At 35.1% G+C, this 21,706-nt stretch overlaps 1 protein-coding gene across 5 annotated transcripts in view; it reads left to right on the top strand.

Moving 5' to 3' along the window:
* PSD3 (pleckstrin and Sec7 domain containing 3) overlaps positions 1-21,706 on the top strand; it is a 575,226-nt gene that overhangs the window by 394,422 nt on the left and 159,098 nt on the right. For all 5 annotated transcript variants that reach the window (XM_064585443.1, XM_064585442.1, XM_064585444.1 and 2 more), the window contains one exon: positions 11,144-11,233. In XM_064585443.1, the coding sequence (XP_064441513.1) occupies positions 11,144-11,233 (90 nt within the window). The remainder of the gene's footprint in view (positions 1-11,143; positions 11,234-21,706) is intronic.

Raw genomic sequence — 21,706 nt, 5'->3', positions numbered from 1 at the left:
TGATTTTTTTAATCTGACACCAAAGCAAAAGCAACAGGCAAAAATAGGTAAGTGGGACTACAGCAGAATAAGAAGTTTGTACAGCAAGGGAAACCACCATCTAAAAGAAAAGGCAGCCTATGAAATGAGAGGAAATATTTGTATATCATATATCTGATAAGAGATTAATATCCAAAAAATATAAGGAACTCCTACAACTCAAGAGCAAGAAAGAAAAACTAAAATTGGGAAAGGAACTGAACTTTTCCAAGGAAGATCTATTCAAATTGTCAACAGATACATGAAAAGATGCTCACCATCACTTACCATCAGGAAATGCAAATCAAACACTGAGATATTACCTCACAGCTGTTAAAATGGCTGTTATCAAAAAGAGAAGAGGAAACAAATGCTGGTGAAGATTTGTAGGAAAGGGAACCCGTGTGCATTGTTGGTAGGAATGTAAATTGGTGCCTCTTGTCACTTCTATGTACCATATTGAAGATTTTAACTAGAGTAATTAGGCAAGGAAAAAACATATCAAGATTAGAAAGGAATAAGTAAAACTAACTCTGCAGAAGACTTGATCTTGTATTTAGAAAATCTTAAGGAATCTACAAAAAAAACCCTTGGGCACCTGGGTGGCTCAGATGGTTAAGCGTCTGCCTTCGGCTCAGGTCATGATCTCAGTGTCCTGGGATCGAGTCCCGTATCGGGCTCCCTGCTCCTCAGGAGCCTGCTTCTCCCTCTGCCTCTCTCTCTCTCTCTCTCTGTCATGAATAAATAAATAAAATCTTTAAAAAAAAAAAAAACCCTTAAAAATCTCAAAAACAAGTTCAGCAAGGCTGCAGAATAAAAGTTGAATGTACAAAGAGCAATATTTCTATGTATCAGTAATGAATAGTATGAAAATGAAATTCATTTACAGAAGCATCAGAAATACTAAGATACTTAAGAGTAAACTTAAAATAAGACTGATATATTGATGTTGAAAACTATAAAACGTTGTTCAAAGAAATCAAGTGGAAAGTTATCCCATGAGGATTGGGACACTTAATGTTAAAGTGGCATACTCTCCAAAATGATCTTAAGAGTCAGTACAGTCACTGTCAAAACCCCAGTTGGCCTTTTCTCGGCAGGGGCTTGGGGGAGGTGGGTGGGTGGGTGGTTGTCAATCTTAAAATTCATGCAGAAAGGCCAAAAAAATCTAGAGCACAGAAATAACTTGGAGGACTTGTACTTTTTGATTGCAAAACTTATACAAAACAGTGCTGAAAGAAATTAAAGAAGACACAAATAAGTGGAAAGACTTCCCATGTTCATGGATTGGAAGACAATATTGTTAAGATGTCCATACCACCCAAAGTGATCTGTAGATTTAATACAGTTAGTATCAAAATCCCAATGGCATATTTTGCAGAAATAGAAAAAAAAAATCCTAAAATTCATATGAATTCTCAAGGTACTGTGGATAGCCCAAACAGCTTTGGAAAAAAATGGAGGACTCACGCGTCCTGATTCCAGAATAATAGTGTAAGGCTACAATAATCATAACAGTGTGATACTGACATAGACAGGCAAATAGATCAATGGATTGGAATACACAGTGCAAAGATAGACCCTTGCATATTTGGTCTAATGATCTTCAGCAAGGATGCCAAGACCACTCAATGGGAAAGGACAGTCAGTCTCTTCAAATTGTGTTGGGAATAAAGGATACCCAAGGCAGAAAAATGAAGTTGGACCTTTATACCATATAAAAAATTAACTCAAAATGGATTAACAGTCTAAATACAAGACCTAAAACTATAAAACTCCTAGAAGAAAACATGACATTGGACCTAGCAGTGATTTCTTGGCTATGATACACAAGCACAGGCAAAGCACAGGCAACAAAAGCAAAAACAGACAAACAGGTTACATCAAACTTTTGTGCATGAAAGGACACAGTGGAGTTAAATGGCTGCGAATAGAATGGAAGAAAATATTTGCAAATTATTTATATGGTGAGGAGTTAATATCCTGTATATGTACCAAAACTCTGTAATAAAATCAAGGATGAAGGTAGACAAAGTAGTTATTGGAAACATAAAATTACAACAACTAGTTAATGGAAACATAAAAGGATGTAAAATGTGTCATCAAAAATATAACGTGTGGATGAGGAAAGTAAAATGGTAAAGCTTTGGAATGTGTTTAAAATTAAGTTTTTAGCAGCATTATCTACAGCCACCAAATTATGGAAACAGGTCCCAAGTATCCATTGACTGATGAATGGATAAAAAAGAATGAAATCCTGCCATTTGCAACAACATGGGTGGAACTAGAGACTGTTCCGTTAAGCAAAATAAGTCAGGGAAAGACAAATACCATATGATTTCACTCATATGTATAATTTATGAAACAAAACAAACAAAGGGGATTAAAAGAGGGCGAGAGCAAACCAAGAAACAGATTCTTAACTATAGAGAACAAACTGATGGTTCCCAGAGGAAAGATGGGGAGGGGGGAATGGGTAAAATAGATGATGGGGATTAAGGAATGCACTTGCTGTGATGAACACCTGATGTTGTGTGGAAGTGTTGAATCACTGTATTGTATATCTGAAACTAATAGTACAGTGTATGTTAACTAACTTAAAACAGGCTGATGTTTACATAAGATATTTTATGTGAACCTCACAATAACCACAAGGAAAAAAACTTACAGTAAATAGACAAAAATGAGAAATGAATCTAAACAAAACTTGAAATAAAACCATCAAGCCACAAGGAAAGAAAGAAAGAGAAGAAAGGAACAGAGAAGAACTACAAAATAGCCAGAAAACAGTGAACAAGATGGCAATAAGTATATGCTTATCAATAGTTACTTTCAATATAAGTGGACTCAATTCACCAATCAGAAGACATGGAGTGGCTGAATGGGTAAGGAGACAAGAGTCATCTACATGCTGCCTATAGGAGACTCACTCCAGAAGTAAGGACACATGCAGAAAGTGAGGGGATGGAAAAAGATATTCCATGGAAATGGATATGAAATGAAAGCTGGAGTAGGTATACTCATATCAGACGAGTTGACTTTAAAAGACTATAATATAAGTAGGTATACTTACGTCAGATAGAGTAGACTTTAAAAGACTGTAATAAAAACAAAGAAGGGCATTGCACAGTCTTAAAGGGGTCAATACAGTAGGAAGATACAACACTTACAAATATATATGCCCTCAACGTAGGAGCACCAAGATCTACAAAGTAAATATTACCAGACCTAGAGGGAGAAACTGAAAGCTGTGCAATAACAGTAGTGTTTCAATAATGGACAGACCATTCAGACAAAAGATCAAGATGGAAACATCAGGCTTAAATGACACATTAGACCAGATGGATCTAATAACTATATACAGAACATTCCATCCAAAAGCAGCAGAATACACAAACTTCTCAAGTGCACATGGAACATTCTCCAAAGGTAGATCACATGTTGAGTCACAAAACAATTCTCAGTAAATTCAAGAAAACTGAAATCATATCAAACATTTTTTCCAATCATAATGCTATGAAACTAGAAATTAATTACAAGAAGAAAATGAATAAAAAAATTCACAAAACTTGGAGATTAAACAATAAGGTACTGAACAACCAGGGGTCATTAAATAAATCAAAAGAGAAAAAAATACCTAGAGACACATAAACAGAAATATGACATATCAAAATTTATGGGATGCAGCAATCCCAAATCTAAAACACCTAACAAAAATGGTTCTAAGAAGGAAGTTCATAGCAATATAGACCTACTTCAAGAAACAAGAAAAACCTCAATCTAGCTTTACACCTAAGAGAACAAGAGAAAGAAGAGCAAAGCCTAACATTGATAGAAAGATCAGAGAGGAAATAAATGAAATAAGAGCCTAAAAAGACAATAGAAAAGGAATCAGTGAAACTAAGAACTGGTTCTTTGAAAATATAAACAAAATCAATAAACTCTTAAGCTTGACTAACCAAGAAAAAAAGAGGACTCAAATAAGAGATGAAAGGGAAGTTAAAACTGATATCCCAGAAATACAAAAGATCTTAAGAGACTAATGAACAATTAATATGTCAACAAGGTGGACAACCTAGAAGAAATGGATAAATTCCTAGAAACATACAATCTTTCAAGACTGAATATGAAGAAATATAAATTTTAATAGACTTTTACCAGTAAGGAAATTAAAACAGTAATCAGAAAGCTCTCAACAAATGAAAGTTCAGGATCAGATGGCTTCATTGGCAAATTCTATCAAACGTACAAAGAAGATTTAATATTCTTCTCAAATTCTTCCAAAAAATTGGAGAGGAGGGAACCTATTCCAACACATTTTACAAAGCCAGCATTATCCTGATACCAAACCTAGACAGGGATACCACAAAAAAAGGAGAATTATAGGTCAATATCCTTGATGAACATAGAAGCAAAAATCCTCAACAAAGTATTAGTAAACTGATCCAGTAATATGTTAAAAAGATTATACACCATGATCAAGTGGCGTTTATTTGGGGGATGCAAGGATGGTTCAACATCTGCAAATCAATGTGATCTATTAACAAAGTGTATGATAAAAATCATGTGACATCTCAATAGACACAGAAAAAGCATATGATAAAATTCAACATTCATTTATGAGAAAAACTCAACAGAATGCAAATAGAGGGAACGTACCTAAACATAATAAAAGCCATAAATCACAATCCCCGAGCTAGCATCATACCCAACAGCAGCTGAAGGCTTTTCCTCTAAGAACAGGAACAAGACAGGGTTGCCCACTCCTATCACTTTAATTAAATATAGTATTAGAAGTCCTAAGTACAGCAGTTAGACAAGAAAAAGAAATAAAAGACATCCAAATCAGAAAAGCAGAAGTAGAACTGTTTTCACAGATGACATGCTACTACATATAGAAAACCCTGAAGAATCCACCAAAATCTGGTCCATTGGAACTGATAAATGAATTCAATAAAGTTGCAGGACACAAAATCAATATACAGAAATCCATGGCATTTTTATATGCTAATAACAAAACATCAGAAAGATAAATTAAGAAAACAATCCCATTTATAATTGCAAACAATCACAAAGAATAATACACCCAGGAATGAATTTAACTCCAAAGGTGAAAGACCTATACTCTGAAAACTATAAGACGCTGATAAAATAAATTGAAGATGACATGAATAAATGGAAAGATATTCCATACTCAGGGATTGAAAAAATTACTATTGTTAAAATGTCCATACTACTTAAAATAATCTACAGATTCAGTTCAATACCAGTCAAAATCCTAATGGCATACTTCACAGAACTAGAACAAGTAATTGTAAAATTTGTATGGAACCACAAAAGTTTCTGAAGAGTCAAAGTGATCCTGAGAAAGAACAAAGTTGGAGGTATCATGCTACCTGACTTCAAACTGTAATACAAAACTGTAATAATCAAAAAGTATGTTATTGGTATAAAAATAGACACACAGATTAGTGGAATGAAATTGAAAGCCCCCAAATAAATCCACACATATATGGACAATTAAACTACAAAAAAGGAATCAAGAATATACAATGGGGAAAGGATAGTCTCTTCAATAAAGAGTGCTGGGAAAACTGTACAGCTACATGCAAGATAATGAAACTATACCCACTACCACCTTATACCATACACAAAAATTAACTCAAAATGGATTAAAGACTTGAATGTAAGACCTGAAACCATAAAATTCCTAGAAGAAAACATAGGAAACTCCTAGAAATCAGTTCTAGTGATGTCTTTTTGGACCTGACTCCCAAGATGAGAAACAAAAGCAAAAATAAACAAAAATGGGACTATATGAAACTAAAAAGCTTCTGGAAAGGAAAACCATCATTAAATCATAAAGGCAACCTACTGAATGCAAGAATATATTTGCAAACCATATATCCGATATGGGGTTAATATCCTTTATATATAAGGAACTCCTATAACTCAACAAAACCCAAATCTGAATAGACATTTTTCCAGAGAAGACAAAGGGCAAATGAGAAGATGCTCAGCATGCTCAGCATCACTAATTTTTAGGGAAATGCAAATCAAGACCAAGTGAGATATCACCTCACACCTGTTAGAATGGCTGTTATTGAACGACAAGACAAGAAATAAGTGCCAGATAGAATGTGGGAGAAAGGGAACCCTCACACACTGCTGGGATTGTAAATTGGTGTACCCACTATGGAAAACATTATGGAGATTCCTCAAGAAATTAAGAATAGAACTACCATATGACTCAGCTATTCTACTTCTCTGTATTTTTTCGAAGAATACAAAAACACTAAAAAATACGCGTGCATCCCTATGTTCCTAACCCAGATATGGAAACAGGCTAAATATCCATCAGTAGACAAATGGAAAAAGAAGATGTGGTATGTATGTATGTATGTGTGTGTATGTACAATGGAATATTAGCCATAAAAAGAATGAGATGTTGCCATTTGAGACAACATGGATGGACCTTGAGTGTATTATCCTAAGCAAAATAAGTCAGATGCAGAAAGACAAATACAGTGTGATCCCCTCATATTTGGAAAGTTAGAAAATAAATGAACAAACAAAACAAACTCATAGATACAGAAAACAGAGTAGTGCTTACCAGAGTGTAAGGGGATTGGGGAGTGAGTGAAACGGGTAAAGTAGATCAACTGTATGGTGATGGGTGGTAAATGGACTTGTGGTGGTGATCATTTGGTAGTGTATGCAGATGTCAAGTTACAAAGCTGTGCACTTGAAACATATATATTATATATACACACACACACATAACATTTATACATACATATATGTGCATAGAAGAAAGTACTCTATGATTCCACTTATGTAAAATATCTAAAGCAGTCAAATTCAGAGAAACAGAAAGAATGATTGTTACCAGAGGCTCAGGGGAGGGGAAGAGGGGAGTTGTTTTTTAATGGGTATAGAGTTTAAGATTTGCAAGATGCAAAAGTTCTGAAAGTCTATTTTATAGCCATGTGAATATACTTAACACTACTGAACTCTACACTTAAATATGGTTAAGATGGTAAATTTTTTCTATGTATTTTTTAGCCACAGTAAAGTACAAAGGCAAAAACAACTTACTACAAAGCTACAAGAATCAAGAGAGTATTATACCGGCATCCAGTCATATGTCTAGGTCAATATAGTAGAATTGAGAATTTGTACTAAATCCTTACATTTATGGTCAGTTGATTTTCAACAAGGATGCCAAGATTATTCAGTGGGAGAAAGAACAGCCTTTTCAACATATGGTGTTGGGATAGCCACATGGAAAAGAATGAACTTGGGTATGTCTTTCCTGTACAAAAATTATTGAAATATGGATCAAATATCTGAATGTAAGAGCTAACTGTAACATTTTTTGAAAGCATAGGAATAAGTCTTTCTGATCTTGGATTAGGCAATAATTTGTTAATTTGACAATAGAAACACAAGCAGCAAAAGAAAAAAATACATAAACTGGATTTCACTGAGATCAAAACTTTCTGTGCTTCAAACAACACCATCACGAAAAGATAACCCACAGAATAGGAGAAAACATTTTCAAAGTAGGTAGCTGATAAGGAGTTTTGTATCCAGAATATATAAATAACTCCTACAACTGAACAAGAAAAGACAAATGACTCAATAAGAAAAGGGCAAAGAGTTTAAGAAGGCATTTCTTCAAAGGATATATACAAATGGCCAATATGTGCATGGAAAGGATGAACATCATTAGTCATTAGGGAATTGCAAATCAGAACCACAAGATGGCAATTCATATCTACTAGAAATGGCTAAAATAAAAAAGATAAATGTTGGTAAGGATGTGGGGAAATTGAAACTCACACTTTTAGTGGCGATGTAAACTGGTGTGGTCTGTTTGGAAAAAATTCTGACAGTTCTTCAGATGTTTAAACATAGAGTTACCGTACGACCTAGCATTCCTACTCCTGAGTTACATATATAGGAGGAATAAAAACACATGTCTACACAAAAACTTTACACAAATATTTATAGCAACATTATTCATAATAACCAAAATGTGGTAACAGTTCAGTCAGCCATCAACTTCTGAATGGAAAATTTGTTATATTCATACAGTGGAACATTATTTTGCAATAAAATACTGGTACATGCTAGAATATGGATGTACCTTGAAAAAAATATGGTAGATGAAAGAAGCCAGTCAAAAAAGGCCATGCCCCTCCCCCACACGTGCTCGCTCTCTCAAATAAATAAATAAAATATTTTTTTTAAAAAAGGGAAAAAAAAGGCCATGATTCCATTTATGTGAAATGTTCCTGCACAGGCAAATCCATACAAATAAAAAGATTAGTGATTGCCAGGAGATGGGTATTGGGAATGGGAGGAGAGATATGGGAGCTGACTGTTAATGGATATGGGGTATCTTTTGGGGTGATGACAATGTTCTGAATTTAGATAGTGGTGATGGCTGCAGAATTCTATCAGTATATTAAGAATTACTGAATTGTAGGGGCACCTGGGTGGCTCAGTAGGTTGAATGGTGGACTCCTGATTTCAGCTCAGGTCATGATCTCAGTTGGGTTCTGCGCTCAGCGCAGAGTCTGCTTGTCCCTCTCCCTCCCCCTCTACCCCTCCCCCTGCTTGCCTTTGCTCTCTCACAAATAAATAAATAAATAAAAATTACTGAATTGTATAATTCAAAAGGGTGAATGTTACGTGGATTATATTTCAGTAAAGCTGGTATTTGTAAAAAGTTAACAGTGAGCGGACACTCCATATAAAAAAGTCAACTATTTAACCTTTTTTTCCTCCTAATAGTCATAATTGCTTAATTTTCCATAGTTTTTTTTCTCATGTAACATGTTTTTATACTTGGGAGTCTTTTATTCATTATTTGATACTTACTTGTAATAAAATATCTCATGAATATAAAATACAGCAAATGTTTAAATATAAATCATTCTTCAAGAAATTTTTGCTATGAACAATACAAAGTTGATTTAAAAAAGATAGTGTTACAAATATTTGAATTCACCAGATCACATGTTAAAAGAAAATTTTGGTTTTTAACTGATGGTTAAATCATGTCATCTTTTGATTTTGAGAATTGGAAACTGCCTGACTTGGAAAAGAATTTGTTATGTAGTCATTATTCATTCATTTTCTCGGCTCCTCAGAGCATAACCAGAAAGTCCTTGTCAAGTCATATCAAAATGACTATTGAATATACTTGTTACTTTTTACCTTAAAGTACCTTTTGTTTTTTTTATTACTATGTTCAGTTAGCCAACATAATGGTACATGTACCTTTTTGGATCTGATACATTTGATAAGGACTGGGAAGGTTGAGATATTGTGTTTTTCAATATAATATTGTGAAAAAGTATTTTTTATTAAAGTTTCTGTGCTTTAAATAAATTTTTCATCAGAACTTAGGGCTGCAGATTTAACTTACTTAAAATAATTGGCAAAGTCAGTTCTCATTGTTAAAACATTCATCCAGTCATGTGAAGTCTGACTATGCCCTCTTTGCTGATGGAAGAGGCAAGGTTTTTTAACAACAGTTAGCACTTTCACTCTAACTAATTAGATAGGATCAGTTGGATGATTTGTTTCATGTTATAAGGTAGAAGAGCAGCTGTGAGAGGGGGAGTGGGAAGCGATTACTTTAAGACACATAGGTGTATATGTCCCCAGGCAGATCTGTATTTTTGAAGTTAAGGTTTTATATACATACTCTCAAAAAGATCTGTATTTTTGAAGTTAAGGTTTTATATACATACTCTCAAAACTATCTATGGCTTTGCATCCCTTTTAAAGTCTTAATATTTTTCCTCAACTTGAAGACTAATGTCCTACTCCACTCTTAGTCTTTTCTGAAAAATAGCCTCACAGAATATACATTTTATTTTATGCATATTATGTACAAGGATATTAATATGTTGGTACACTTCATATTCACTTGGACCACATTTGCCAGAGATCCCATGCGGGTGCATGTATATTCCACACCCCTCTCCTGCACTCAGGATGGACTTCTGTTGGTGTCAAATTGAGCCTCTGAATCCTCTCTGGCAGCTCTTACTAGTTGACTGAGGCTGGCATAGGAGTTTTATTAGTTTTCTCAGTCTAACATATTTGTATCTTCTCTTTTTTTGTTAGTGTATATTTTCTGTTTGCTTTTTTTTCATTTTGTTTATTAATGTGATTTTTTGGTTAAACTCATTCTTAAATCTTAAACTTATTCTTAAACTTAATCTTAAATGTGTTTGGAGACAATTTTCCGTGGATCTCTTGCATTTCTGTACATTTTGTGAACAAGAGCTTTGGTTGCCTTTGTTCTGTTCTATTTTTTCAAAATTGTTTCTGTAGTGAGCAGTTTGGAAAATATAGTGACTTTAGAGCAATGGATAGGTTTGCTTATAGCCTTGGATGAGAACAGTCGGTTTCTTATTTAGAGCAAAAGCAATAGGCATGCTTACTGTCCATTACAAATATTCAGATTCCCAAATCTCGGGACTCCTTTCCTGTATCACAACCCACTGTGTGTGCATGTCATCTGGCCCTGTTCAGGTTCTGTGAGAATTGGGACTCAGGAAACTGGAGCAAGAAAATGCTAATATTTTGGCTACTCCTGTTGTTATAAAAAAATTCCTGTGCCTCCGACTCAGGAATCTTACTTCATCTGCCAACATGTGAGATTGTGGTAGACTAGTTTGTTAGCTTGAAAGTGGGCTAAAATCTCAGATCCTTCACAGTTCTTGACAATATGTAGGAAATAAAATAAACAAGCAAATAAATAGCTATCAGAGTTCAGCCCAGAAATGTCATTTTATCCATGTTTTCCATTAAAAACTACCTTATATATATATAAATGTAGCATAGATTTCTCAGATGTTTTTTTAGGTTAAAATAAAGGTTTGGCATAATTTTGCTATTTATATTTAATGACTGTTTTGAAAGCATAATAAGCCATCTGTTTCTTATAAGTTTGTATTATATGTATGTGTGGATATATGCACGTATAGGGGCATGTGTATTCATGTTTTGAAAAGCCAAATCAGTCTTGCTTTGCTTAATCACAGTTTTAAGAATTCCATGTATGTATGTCATTATGATGTATTATTTGCCTCTATTCCAGAATATTGGAAAGAAGATGACCTGCCAAGAGTTCATTGCAAACCTTCAAGGGGTAAATGAGGGCGGTGATTTCTCCAAGGATCTACTGAAAGTAAGCATTGAAATATTGGTTATTAAAATATGTTTATATTTTGTCTTTTCTGTTTATTTTTTTATCTAAAATAAACAGGGCAAGGATTACTTAAGTATTTTGTTTTTTGCTTTTGGTTTTGTTGGTGATATTTCTATTGGACCTCATCCTTGATGTGTCAGACTGCAAATACCCTCCAATGCTAAAAGTTCACATTGTAATCAGTAATACTGAGATAATAAGTAGATTTGGAATAATTTGTGATTCATATAGTGAGCAGTTTTTGTTTTATTTGTGAGCATACTGTCAGAACTTGAAAAAGATCACAAAGGTATATTCACTATGGAAACAGAAAAGCATTTACATACTATAATGGAAGCTGTATTCAGTCCCTAGTTACAAAACTAGGACTTAGGTTGTCTCTGGAAATCTGAGTAATTGTAGAATGTTTGAATTATTTGTAGTTAGCTTTATTATTGGTAACAGTCAGCATGTTTTTCTGTATCAGATTGTTTTCAAGGAGACAACAAAATCAGCTTTAGAATTTATAACATTCTACAGCAGTATAAATGAGATATGCATTTGTTTAAATACAAAATAGTGATTGATAATGGATGTGAATATTTTAGAAGTTCAGGATCAGATATGTATGTTGACAATCTGAGTTTTACAGATTTCTAATTGATACTAGTCTTCTTTTTAAAAACTTTGTACATATGTAGGTTTCTTTGGCAATTCCTTTGAATTTGCTAAGGGCAACACATATGAATTGTGGTATGATCTGGAAATGTACCAGTTGAGAATAAGTCCTTTATTATGTTTTATGTATCTTTTAAACCATATAAAAGATATACAAGAGAGTTCTAGATTTTGAAAGACATATACTATGGAAAGTGAAAGAAGGCATAAGAATATGGTATTATGAGATTCTTTTACTGACTTTAATTGCAGCTCATTAAAAAATTACATTATGTAAAAAGCAGGAAGAAAAGTAGCTTCAGGTTACTATAGAAAGAAGTGTTTTTTAACTTGTTTCTTTATAGGACAAATGCTGCCATTGCTGAAGCTACAGTTCTGAATGGGAAATAAAAGGTGTTGGATTTTGACATGATAAATATATTCTCTACATCCATTGAAGATGTACTGTAGATACATGTTAACAAGTCTTTTTTCAGTTTAGTGGTATTAACGTGGAAAATAATGCAGTCTTTCTAAGAGAAGGATTAGTGAGTGTTTTATCAAGTTATGTCAGAAGTAGAAATTGGCAGGAAAATTTTTCATAGTGAAGCTTTTATATTTTATTGGTAGGCTTATGGTAACATGCATGACTGTGGATGAATTATTGGGCAGATTTAGAGCATATTTGATGAGCTGTCTGAAACCAAATGTAGTTAACATACAGTCCAGTTGCTGCCATTCACCTTGGGTAAACATATGTTCTTTGGTTTACTCTGCCAAGAATTTTCTGGATGATTTGTTACAGTTGTACCATTGAGATCATGTTTATAAACCTCAGGGGGAAATATTTATTATACTCTTTTATTTACTGTAGGAAGATGACAGTGAAATGACACTGAAAGTGACAGTGGGATTTAGCATGGAAATTGTCAAGTAAAAAAATGATTCCCTTTAGCAGCCAAAACCGCAGCCACTCACCCACCTAAGATGGGAGTTTTCCATTTCAGTAAGAATCTGAATTTTACTGCAGATTTCATCAAGAAAAGGTTTTCTTCAAACCATTTTTGTTTTGTTTCTCTTCCATGTGGCTATTCTTTTTTCCTTCCCTGCCCTCCTGCTCCTCCCGCCCCCGACTTCCCTCCTTTACTTCCTCTGTTTCTATTTATCTGTTTTTTCCTTTTTCTTGTGCTCTTTTTGTCTCTCTTCTTTTTCCTCTTCTCTCTCTCTCAAACTCTCTCCCTCACTCTCTTTCTCAGTGGCTATCTCTTGATTCTCTTCAGAGATAAATTACTGGGTGGAATGTTAATTTGAACTTTTGTGGAAAATGATTATATACATGTCACACAGAGAGATAAACACAAAACATTTGGTATTATGTTACAGGTTCTGAGTAACCTAACCCCTTTCTGTCTTCTTCCACCCTCTCTCCAACTTGAAAATTATAGGCACCTGCAACATTCAGTTTAATTTATGAGGTAAGATGCTTAGAGTTACATGGATTGAATTGAGGCTTTCATTGCTGCATATTGATCTTATTACTTTTAGATTTCTTTGGCTCAAAAATAGCATTTGGATCTATGTCTGTTCAGATTTCTTTGGACCAGCAGTAAGATTTCACCTTATGTCTGCTGTTCAATGTGGTTGAGTAGTAGGGACTATTTATTGATGGCCCATTGTACATTCACTGGGTATTGTGGACCTGGAGAACATGCGGAACTAAATGGGCCCCTGTCCTCACAAACTACTTAGAAAGATGGGTGGTTCTTTTTCCCTTAAAATAAATAGTTATTCCACATTAAAATTAAAATATAAACTGATTCTGCTTGTTCTCAACAGAAATGGTTATCAAAAAAGATAAACCATAATGTATTTAAATATATGAAAAATGAGAAATTTATTTCAAGCCTTTAATTCAGAGACTTCAATTAATATTTTGCTTTAATTTTGCCTTGACTACATGAAAGGGATAGATGATACATTGAGCCCTTTTTTTAATAATTTACAGTTCCACTGTAGTGTCCCTTTTTTTTTTTTTTTTTAAGATTTTATTTATTTATTCGACAGAGAGAGAAAGAGAGCACAAGCAGGGTGAGCGGCAGGCAGAGGGAGAAGGAGAAGCAGGCTCGCCACAGAACAGGGGGAGCCTGATGCGGGACTCGATCCCAGCCAGGATCATGACCTGAGCTGAAGGCAGATGCCTAACTGACTTTGCCACCCAGGCGTCCCTGCAGTGTCCCTTTTGAGCTGATGACCTAACAGATAAATGAGTGCTTTGTGCGAATAAGAATGTTTCTCCCACAAGTTGCTTTGAGTATAAATTCTAGATGCCTACAGTAGAAGGTATCATCTAAGTAGAATTAGTTGGAGACCAAAGGACAACCAGTGATAGAATATTACTTAGGTTCTTTAAAGTTGAAGTCTGGCTGTGAGGATGTGATGTTTGAGAGAGGCCTTTGAACTTTAGGTGCGGTTTTAGTAGTAGACTTATTTTGTTTTTTAGTTAGATTATTATTTATTTCATTTCCTACCACCTTTCCCACCCATAAACATTAATGTTCTCTGTCATAAGTACCTTTCACTAAATCAGGACAGCAATTCATTTAACAAAATACACCAAGCCATCTGGCATGTTTCATGCTGGATAGGGACTGCCCATCCCAACACTTGGTTGTGGTTTGTGCTTAAGCATCCTTGAGGGACATTGTGGAAAAGGAGGGTACGGGAGGTTCTGCTTTTGGTTCTCATAGACTTAATAAGACATTCCTAAGATTTTATAATAAGTAATAAAAGAATTAAGTACATGAATAGACAGGGATGAGAATGTAAAACGTGGGCCAGGTCTGGGTTGGAGGCTAAATTTTCTGAGAGACACTGTAGTGTGGTGATTATGCTTGTGGACTTGGGAGCTATGTTGATTGGGTTCTAATCCCAGCGCCCCCCTCTTAGTAGCTGAGAGATTGTAAGCAAATTCACTGAAACTTTGTCTCTTGATTTCCGGATCTGTGAAAAGGGAGATCTTATTAGTACCCACCTCATCAGTTATTTTAATAATTGAAGGAGTTAACCTATAAAGCCCTTAGAGTCCTAGCATGTAATAAATGCTGTATGTGTTAGCTATTGTAACTTTTTATTTTTAATATTTTATTCTTTACCTAGCTTGAAGTGGATTGGGAAGGGCCTCCATCCCTTCCTGCAGGGTTTGGGTCTAAGGTGTTTTATAAGTACAAGGTCTAAGTGGGATTAGCTTTTATTCATAAGATCTCTATCGCCCATCCTTTTTTAGCATAACCATGCACATCTTCTTGCTCTTTCAAACAGACCATCTGTGACCTTGAGCTTGAGCATTTCCTCCTTTTGTGGTAAGATTTTTAACCCTCATCATTTATGGCTTCCTTTCTTTCCAAAGACTGTTGATTCCAAAGAATGGCCGTCAAAATTTTCCACAAGCGTTTGTTCCATTTGTGGAGGCACATGAAAATGAACCTTGGTTAGAACTTCCCTCTTGCCATGCTTTTATATCTTATATTTGGTTTGGATCTTTGAAACTGCAAGATTGGAGATCTGAGCCTTCTTACCTAGGACTGTTTGGAGAAAATATAAGAGAGCAGGTGGACATCTAGCAACCTTTCTTTTTTCCCCTGGAATTTTTAATCACTTCAAATAATTCATATATCCATTAATATCCCAGGATTATTTTGGGATCTTCAAAGAGGAGAACTAATTTGCTTCCTCAAAGGTTCTTCAGGATTCCAGGACCAGTTTAAGTTTGGTCTTAAATTATTCTGTAAGTTTTATTTCTTCTGAGTTTCCTATGAATCTCTATTCTTGATTTTAACAGAAAAGCCACATTTTTACCTTTAGTCCATTCTGTGTTCTATTTCTAACCTGGGTGGTTGATAATCCTTCATTTCTCATTACATATAGGAGGAAACACAGGAACTTTGGGTGATGGCCACCTGTTATTTAAATATTTAGAGGGGAAGTAACCATTTCAAAATATATTTACATAAAAGCAGGAAAGAAGCAATGGGAAATAAGGCAAAAGGAGCCAGTGAGAAGTGTCATAGAAATGTATAGGGTAGAAGGTTAGTTATTGGTTGCATAATAGTTTCATTTTGGGGAGATCCAGACTGAAGATTTATAAATGAAAAGCTTGAAGTGAATTCTCAAAAATACTTGATCTGAGTTATATTCGGAGTATATAGTTGAAAATAGGAACTTATGGGTGGTATTTAAGTGTAGCTAAAAAAAGAGCATCAACTGTTGCCTAGAGTAGGTGAGTTCTCTCAGAGAGAAGGTCATGGAAACCTGGTAGCAACAGTATCTATGGAGGAAAAGGGCTTAGATGCTTATCCTGATACAAAAGCAGGATAGCTTTTAAAGAGAAAAGCTGTGTTAGCAAGCTTTTTAAGAGAAGAGCTCTAAAGGTTCTTGTTTAAAATATGGAATGTTGCTTTTTTCAGTAAAATGAATCAAGCTGAGTTGTGATGAACGGTTCGTGGTGTGTTTCTGCTTCTGCTTTCCCCATGGAGATCTAGAAGCATGCTTTGCTTCCAGTCATGTGCTCGTCGTCATGGGCTGAATAATGATGCTCCCTTTCGTATGGTACAGACCTTGAATGAAACATGGCGACGGTAATGAGGATAATACTTTGAAGTAGCTGAATATCCACAAATCATCTTCATGCTTTTAAAAAAAAAAATTATCAAAAAAAAGCCTGGTAGAACATTTTGGCAGAACAGATGCTGCTTAAAGAGTACAAACAGATTTTTAACCAAAAAAAAAGAAGAAGAAGAAGAAAAAAGAAAGAAGTTTGAGTAGGGGAGGTCATAATCAGTGAGGGCACTTTAATGGAATATTAATGATTCCCAGAGAGATTCTATTTTTAATTTGATCATGAAGGTGTGCTACAGAATTTCATATTCAGCTGTATCTATGGAAGTGAGATTGTTTGTATGTTTAGAGATGTTTTAAAGCATAATCCGTCAAGGTTGCTGCTCCTTTCACTCAAGTTTGAACATGTGATATGAATGTCATGGGTCACATGTGAATTTAAGCCATCCTCCTTTTGCTTATGATCTACCACATGGGGATGGGTTCCTTAGGAGTGATGTGCTTTTTTTTTTTCAAGAGGGCTGCAATCCAATGTAAATGAACTATCAGCAAATATGTATTCTAAACACAGTGTTTACCTATCCATTAAGGATACAATGAAACAAATTTTAATTTAAAGGCATTTTTAGCTGTACAGTAAAAATGTCGTAAAGGAAAACAATTTTTGTGGTTGTATTAATTGTATACTCATGTAAAGGTCAGTTGTCTGAAAAAGACTCAGAAAGTTGAAAACACAAAATTAAAATAAGAACTCCGAACAGCCAGAATAAATGGATGTTATAGCGTCTGTGTAACAAACCTTAAAATGTTACTCACCCTGACTTGTGGCCTATTTTTAATAACAACCACAACTTTTACTTCAAAATTTTTGCCCTAATCTCCTTTCTGGGCATATCCTAAGCAAATGGCCACGCAGACACGGGCGGATACTGATAAACAAACAGCTGCTTCGAACTATGGCCTGGCTGGGCAACTGCCAGTCGGAGCCAGCTCTTAACTGGCAAAGTAATAGCCACATTCAATTGATTTTTCTAAAACAAACCTCATAAAACACAAGTATCTCGGTTGTTACTTAAATTTTTTAGTTGAAAATTTAACTTAATTTTGTTATTTTCTCAGTTAGCCATGAATTAGAAGGATGAAGTTGGAGGGAGTGCTGTTAGCTATTTGGACATTAGCAAGAAGTGATTTGATAAGGAGGTGGAGAGAAAAGGAAACCTTAAAGAGCACTGGGTCTCCAAATGGAACAGCTGGAGTTGTTTTGACAAAGGACAGGCAAGTCTAGGTAGTCAAGTAGGTGCTTAGAGAATTGGCTCTATTATATGGCACGTCAGAGTAATGGCTGTACTTAATGAATCATCAGAAATGTTGCATTATGCTTATTTAGTTTAAGGAGACAGTGTGAAGTAGATTTGGAAAGATTGCCAACGAAACTATTTTATAAAGATTTTGGCATTTAAAGAAATTAGCTTACATCAGAAAATCCACTATTGTAGAATAATTCATTTCTCTACTCATTTTTTAACTCCATTCCCTGTCAATGTTGGATTTTTTTTGTTGTTAATTTAAAGCTTTTTGTTTATTTTAGTAGTTCTAACATTTACCCTTCCCTCAAACTTTTCACAGATAGCATATAGTTTTTGTGCTGTAATGTTGATTTCTCAGAAACAGCAGGAAACAGCATTTTCCCAGACTTCACAAGGAAGTGTTTCCTGGATGATGTCGGTACACAAACTTTCCTCTTGACTGCTATACATTCCTGCAGTTCTCCCTCATCATCTCAGCTACCTGTTGAAGATTCTGATACTTTCAGATAAATGAACTAATATGTTCATTTCAACACACTGCCATTTGAAGAAGAGCACTAAGGGAAGTCAGTACTTAATCCTAGGCAAGTCAATTTACCATGTAGTTGCTTAATTCTAGAAGCAATCAGAAGCAGTTATTCTTTAAGAACGCAACATAGATACGTTGTTTTCTTTCACTTGTAGAAACATAAATCAAAGACAGATCTGTGTACCTAAAATATTACCTTGAAGGGTTGTTTGCATTTCAGGTCGTTAGTCATATGTTATAAACTTAGGCAAAAAAAGACATATTTGAAAAGAGTTATGGATTTTGAGAATATCTGAATTTTTATTAGATGATATAGCTCATTGCTTGTGTATGACCTTTTCTTTGACTCTTTTTTTTTTAGTATAGTTGACATACAATGTTACATTATTATCAAGTGTACAATTTAGTGATTTGACATGTTTATACATTATGCTATGTTCACCCCAAGTATAGCTACCATCTGACCCATTTCATTGGTATTAAAGTATCCTTGACTGTGTTCCTTATGTTCTGCTTTTTATTCCTGTGGCTTAGTTATTCCTCTCCTTTTCACCCATTTTACCCAACCTCACACCCTTCTCCATCTGGCAACCATCAGTTGGTTCTCTGTATTTATAGTTCTGAGTCTTGTTTTTGTTTATTTATTCATTTTTTAAAAATTTTAATTCCAGTGTAGTTAATGTACATACAGTGTTACATTAGTTTCACGTGTACAATATAGTAATTCAGCAGTTCCATATATTACTCAGTGCTCATCAAGATAAGTGTATTCTTAATCCTCTTCACCTAACTCACCCATCCCTCCCACTTTCCCTCTCGTAACCATCTGATTGTTCTCTGTAGTTAAGAATCTGTTTTTTGATTTGTCTCTTTTCTCCCCTTGTTCATTTGTTTTGTTTCTTAAATTCCACATGTGAGTGAAATCGTATGGTGTTTGTCTTTCTTTTACTGGCTTATTTCGCTTTTAGCATAGTACTTTCTAGATCCATGTTGTATCAAATGGCATGATGTCATCATTTTTATGACTGTGTAATATTCCAGTGTGTGTGACATTTCCTTATCCATTTTCCCTGACCCTATTCTTTTTTTTTTTTTTTTAATTTAATTTAGTTAACGTATAGTGTATTATGAGTTTCAGGGGTAGAATTTAGTGATTCATCAGTTGCATTTAACACCCAGGGCTCATTCCATCAAGTGCCCTCCTTCATGCCCATCAACCGGTTACCCCATCCCCCCACCCACCTCTCCTCCAGCAACCTTCAGTTTGTTCCAAATAGTTAAGAGTCTCTTAATGGTTTGCCTCCCTCTCTGTTTTTATCTTATTTTTCCTTCCTTTCCCCTATTTTCATCTGTTTTGTTTTTAAATTCCACACATGAGTGAAATCATATGGTATTTGTCTTTCTCTGACTGACTTATTTAGCTTAGCATAATACCTTCCGGTTCCATCCACATTGCTGCAAATGGCAAGATTTCATTTTTTTGATGGCTAAGTAATATTCCATTGCATATATATACCACATCTTCTTTATCCATTCATCTGTCAATGCACATTTGGGCTCTTTCCATATTTTGGCAACTGTGGACATTGCTGCTATAAACATTGGGGTGCATGTGCCCCTTTGAATCACTGTGTGTATATCCTTTGGATTAATACCCAGTTGCTGGGTCATAGGGTAGCTCTATTTTTCACTTTTCGAGGAACCTCCATACTGTTTTGAGGAGAGGCTGCACCAGTTTGCATTCCTACCAATAGTGTAAGAGGGTTCCCCTTTCTTCACATCCTTGCCAACATCTGTTGTTTCCTGAGTTGTTAATTTTAGCCATTTTGCCCGGTGTGAGATAGTATCTCATTGTTTTTTTATTTCCCTGATAATGAGTGACGTTGAGCATTTTTTCATGTGTCTGTTGGCCATTTGTATGTCTTCTTTGGAGAAATGTCTGTTCATGTTTTCTGTCCATTTCTTGACTGGATTTTATGGGGGGTTTTTTGGGTGTTGAGTTTGATAAGTTCTTTGTATATCTTGGATACTAGTCCTTTATCTAATATGTCATTTGCAAATATCTTCTCCCATTTTCTAGGTTGCGTTTTAGTTTTGTTGATTGTTTCTTTTGTTGTGTAAAAGCTTTTTATCCTGATGAAGTCCCAATAGTTCATTTTTGTTTTGTTTTCCCTGACCCTGTTCTTGAGGGCAGAGACTGTGTCTTATTGGTTACAGTATCTTTATACCTAGTGTAATTCTAGGACAAATCAGAAAGTCAACAAATACTTGTGAAAGAAATTATTGCAGTTTTATGTAAAACACAGTGCAGTGATTTCTGTCCATGGATTGGCTTTGTGAGCATTATGTGATCACCTTGACACTACATGCAGAATTGTGAATCTCTGTGAGTGTATACATAATTCCATCTTTTGTGTGTGTGTGTGTGATAGAGAGCAAGGGGACCCATATAGTTTTAATCAGATTGTCAGAGGGATCTTTGGTCCCCCAAATATTGAGAACCTATAGACCTAGGACCCTCCTAGAGTAGAGACTTGTGCCTTGTTTTGATTTAAATAAACACACAAAATACTTAGGAGAAAGAGTTTTTTCTTTCCCCAAAGCATATTGTTCATTCATTGAGGTCCTGCTATGGGCCAGTCTCTGCTGGATTCTGGGGTGCAGCCCTTAAATAACACAGATACAGGTTACGCCTTCATGGAGCTCAGAATTTGGTAGGGAAAACAAATATTGGACCCATGATTATAAAGCATGAAATGCTTTACTCAAAATTATACAGTAATTGTGGTTAGGTATAAAAGGCATACTTGGGCACCTGGGTGGCTCAGTTGGTTAAGCGACTGCCTTCGGCTCAGGTCATGATCCTGGAGTCCCGGGATCGAGTCCCACATCGGGCTCCCTGCTTGGCGGGGAGTCTGCTTCTCCCTCTGACCCTCCTCCCTCTCATGCTCTCTGTCTCTCATTCTCTCTCTCTCTCAAATAAATAAATAAAAAATCTTTAAAAAAAAATAAATAAATAAAATAAAAGGCATACTTAATAGATTTGTCATGTATGGCAAAAGTAAAAAACTGGATTAAGATGAAATTTGATAGGATTCATGAGTTTCTGCTTTGGTAAAGACTGTGCTAAATATATTAGGGAAAGCAAAGATGAGTGAGACATGTATCTTGCCCTGAAGGAATTTTTAACATAGTGGTTTGCAGCTCTGGCTACACATTAAAATCATTTGAGGTGAGAGGAGAAATAATAGGCAACTAATGTATTCTCACTTAGGTGGAAACTATTAAAATAGTATAGACTCTTTGAAGTAAGGTCTTGAACTTTCTTATAAAACTAAACATACACTTACCCTATGATCCAGCAAT

The sequence above is a fragment of the Mirounga angustirostris genome, unplaced genomic scaffold (genome assembly GCF_029215605.1).
Source record: "Mirounga angustirostris isolate CCGP_5_RB_7025 unplaced genomic scaffold, mMirAng1.0.hap1 SCAF_2, whole genome shotgun sequence".
NCBI classification, from domain to species: Eukaryota; Metazoa; Chordata; class Mammalia; order Carnivora; family Phocidae; genus Mirounga; species Mirounga angustirostris.
Note: the sequence above shows the minus strand (reverse complement) of the source record. Positions and strands in the feature narration are given on the sequence as shown.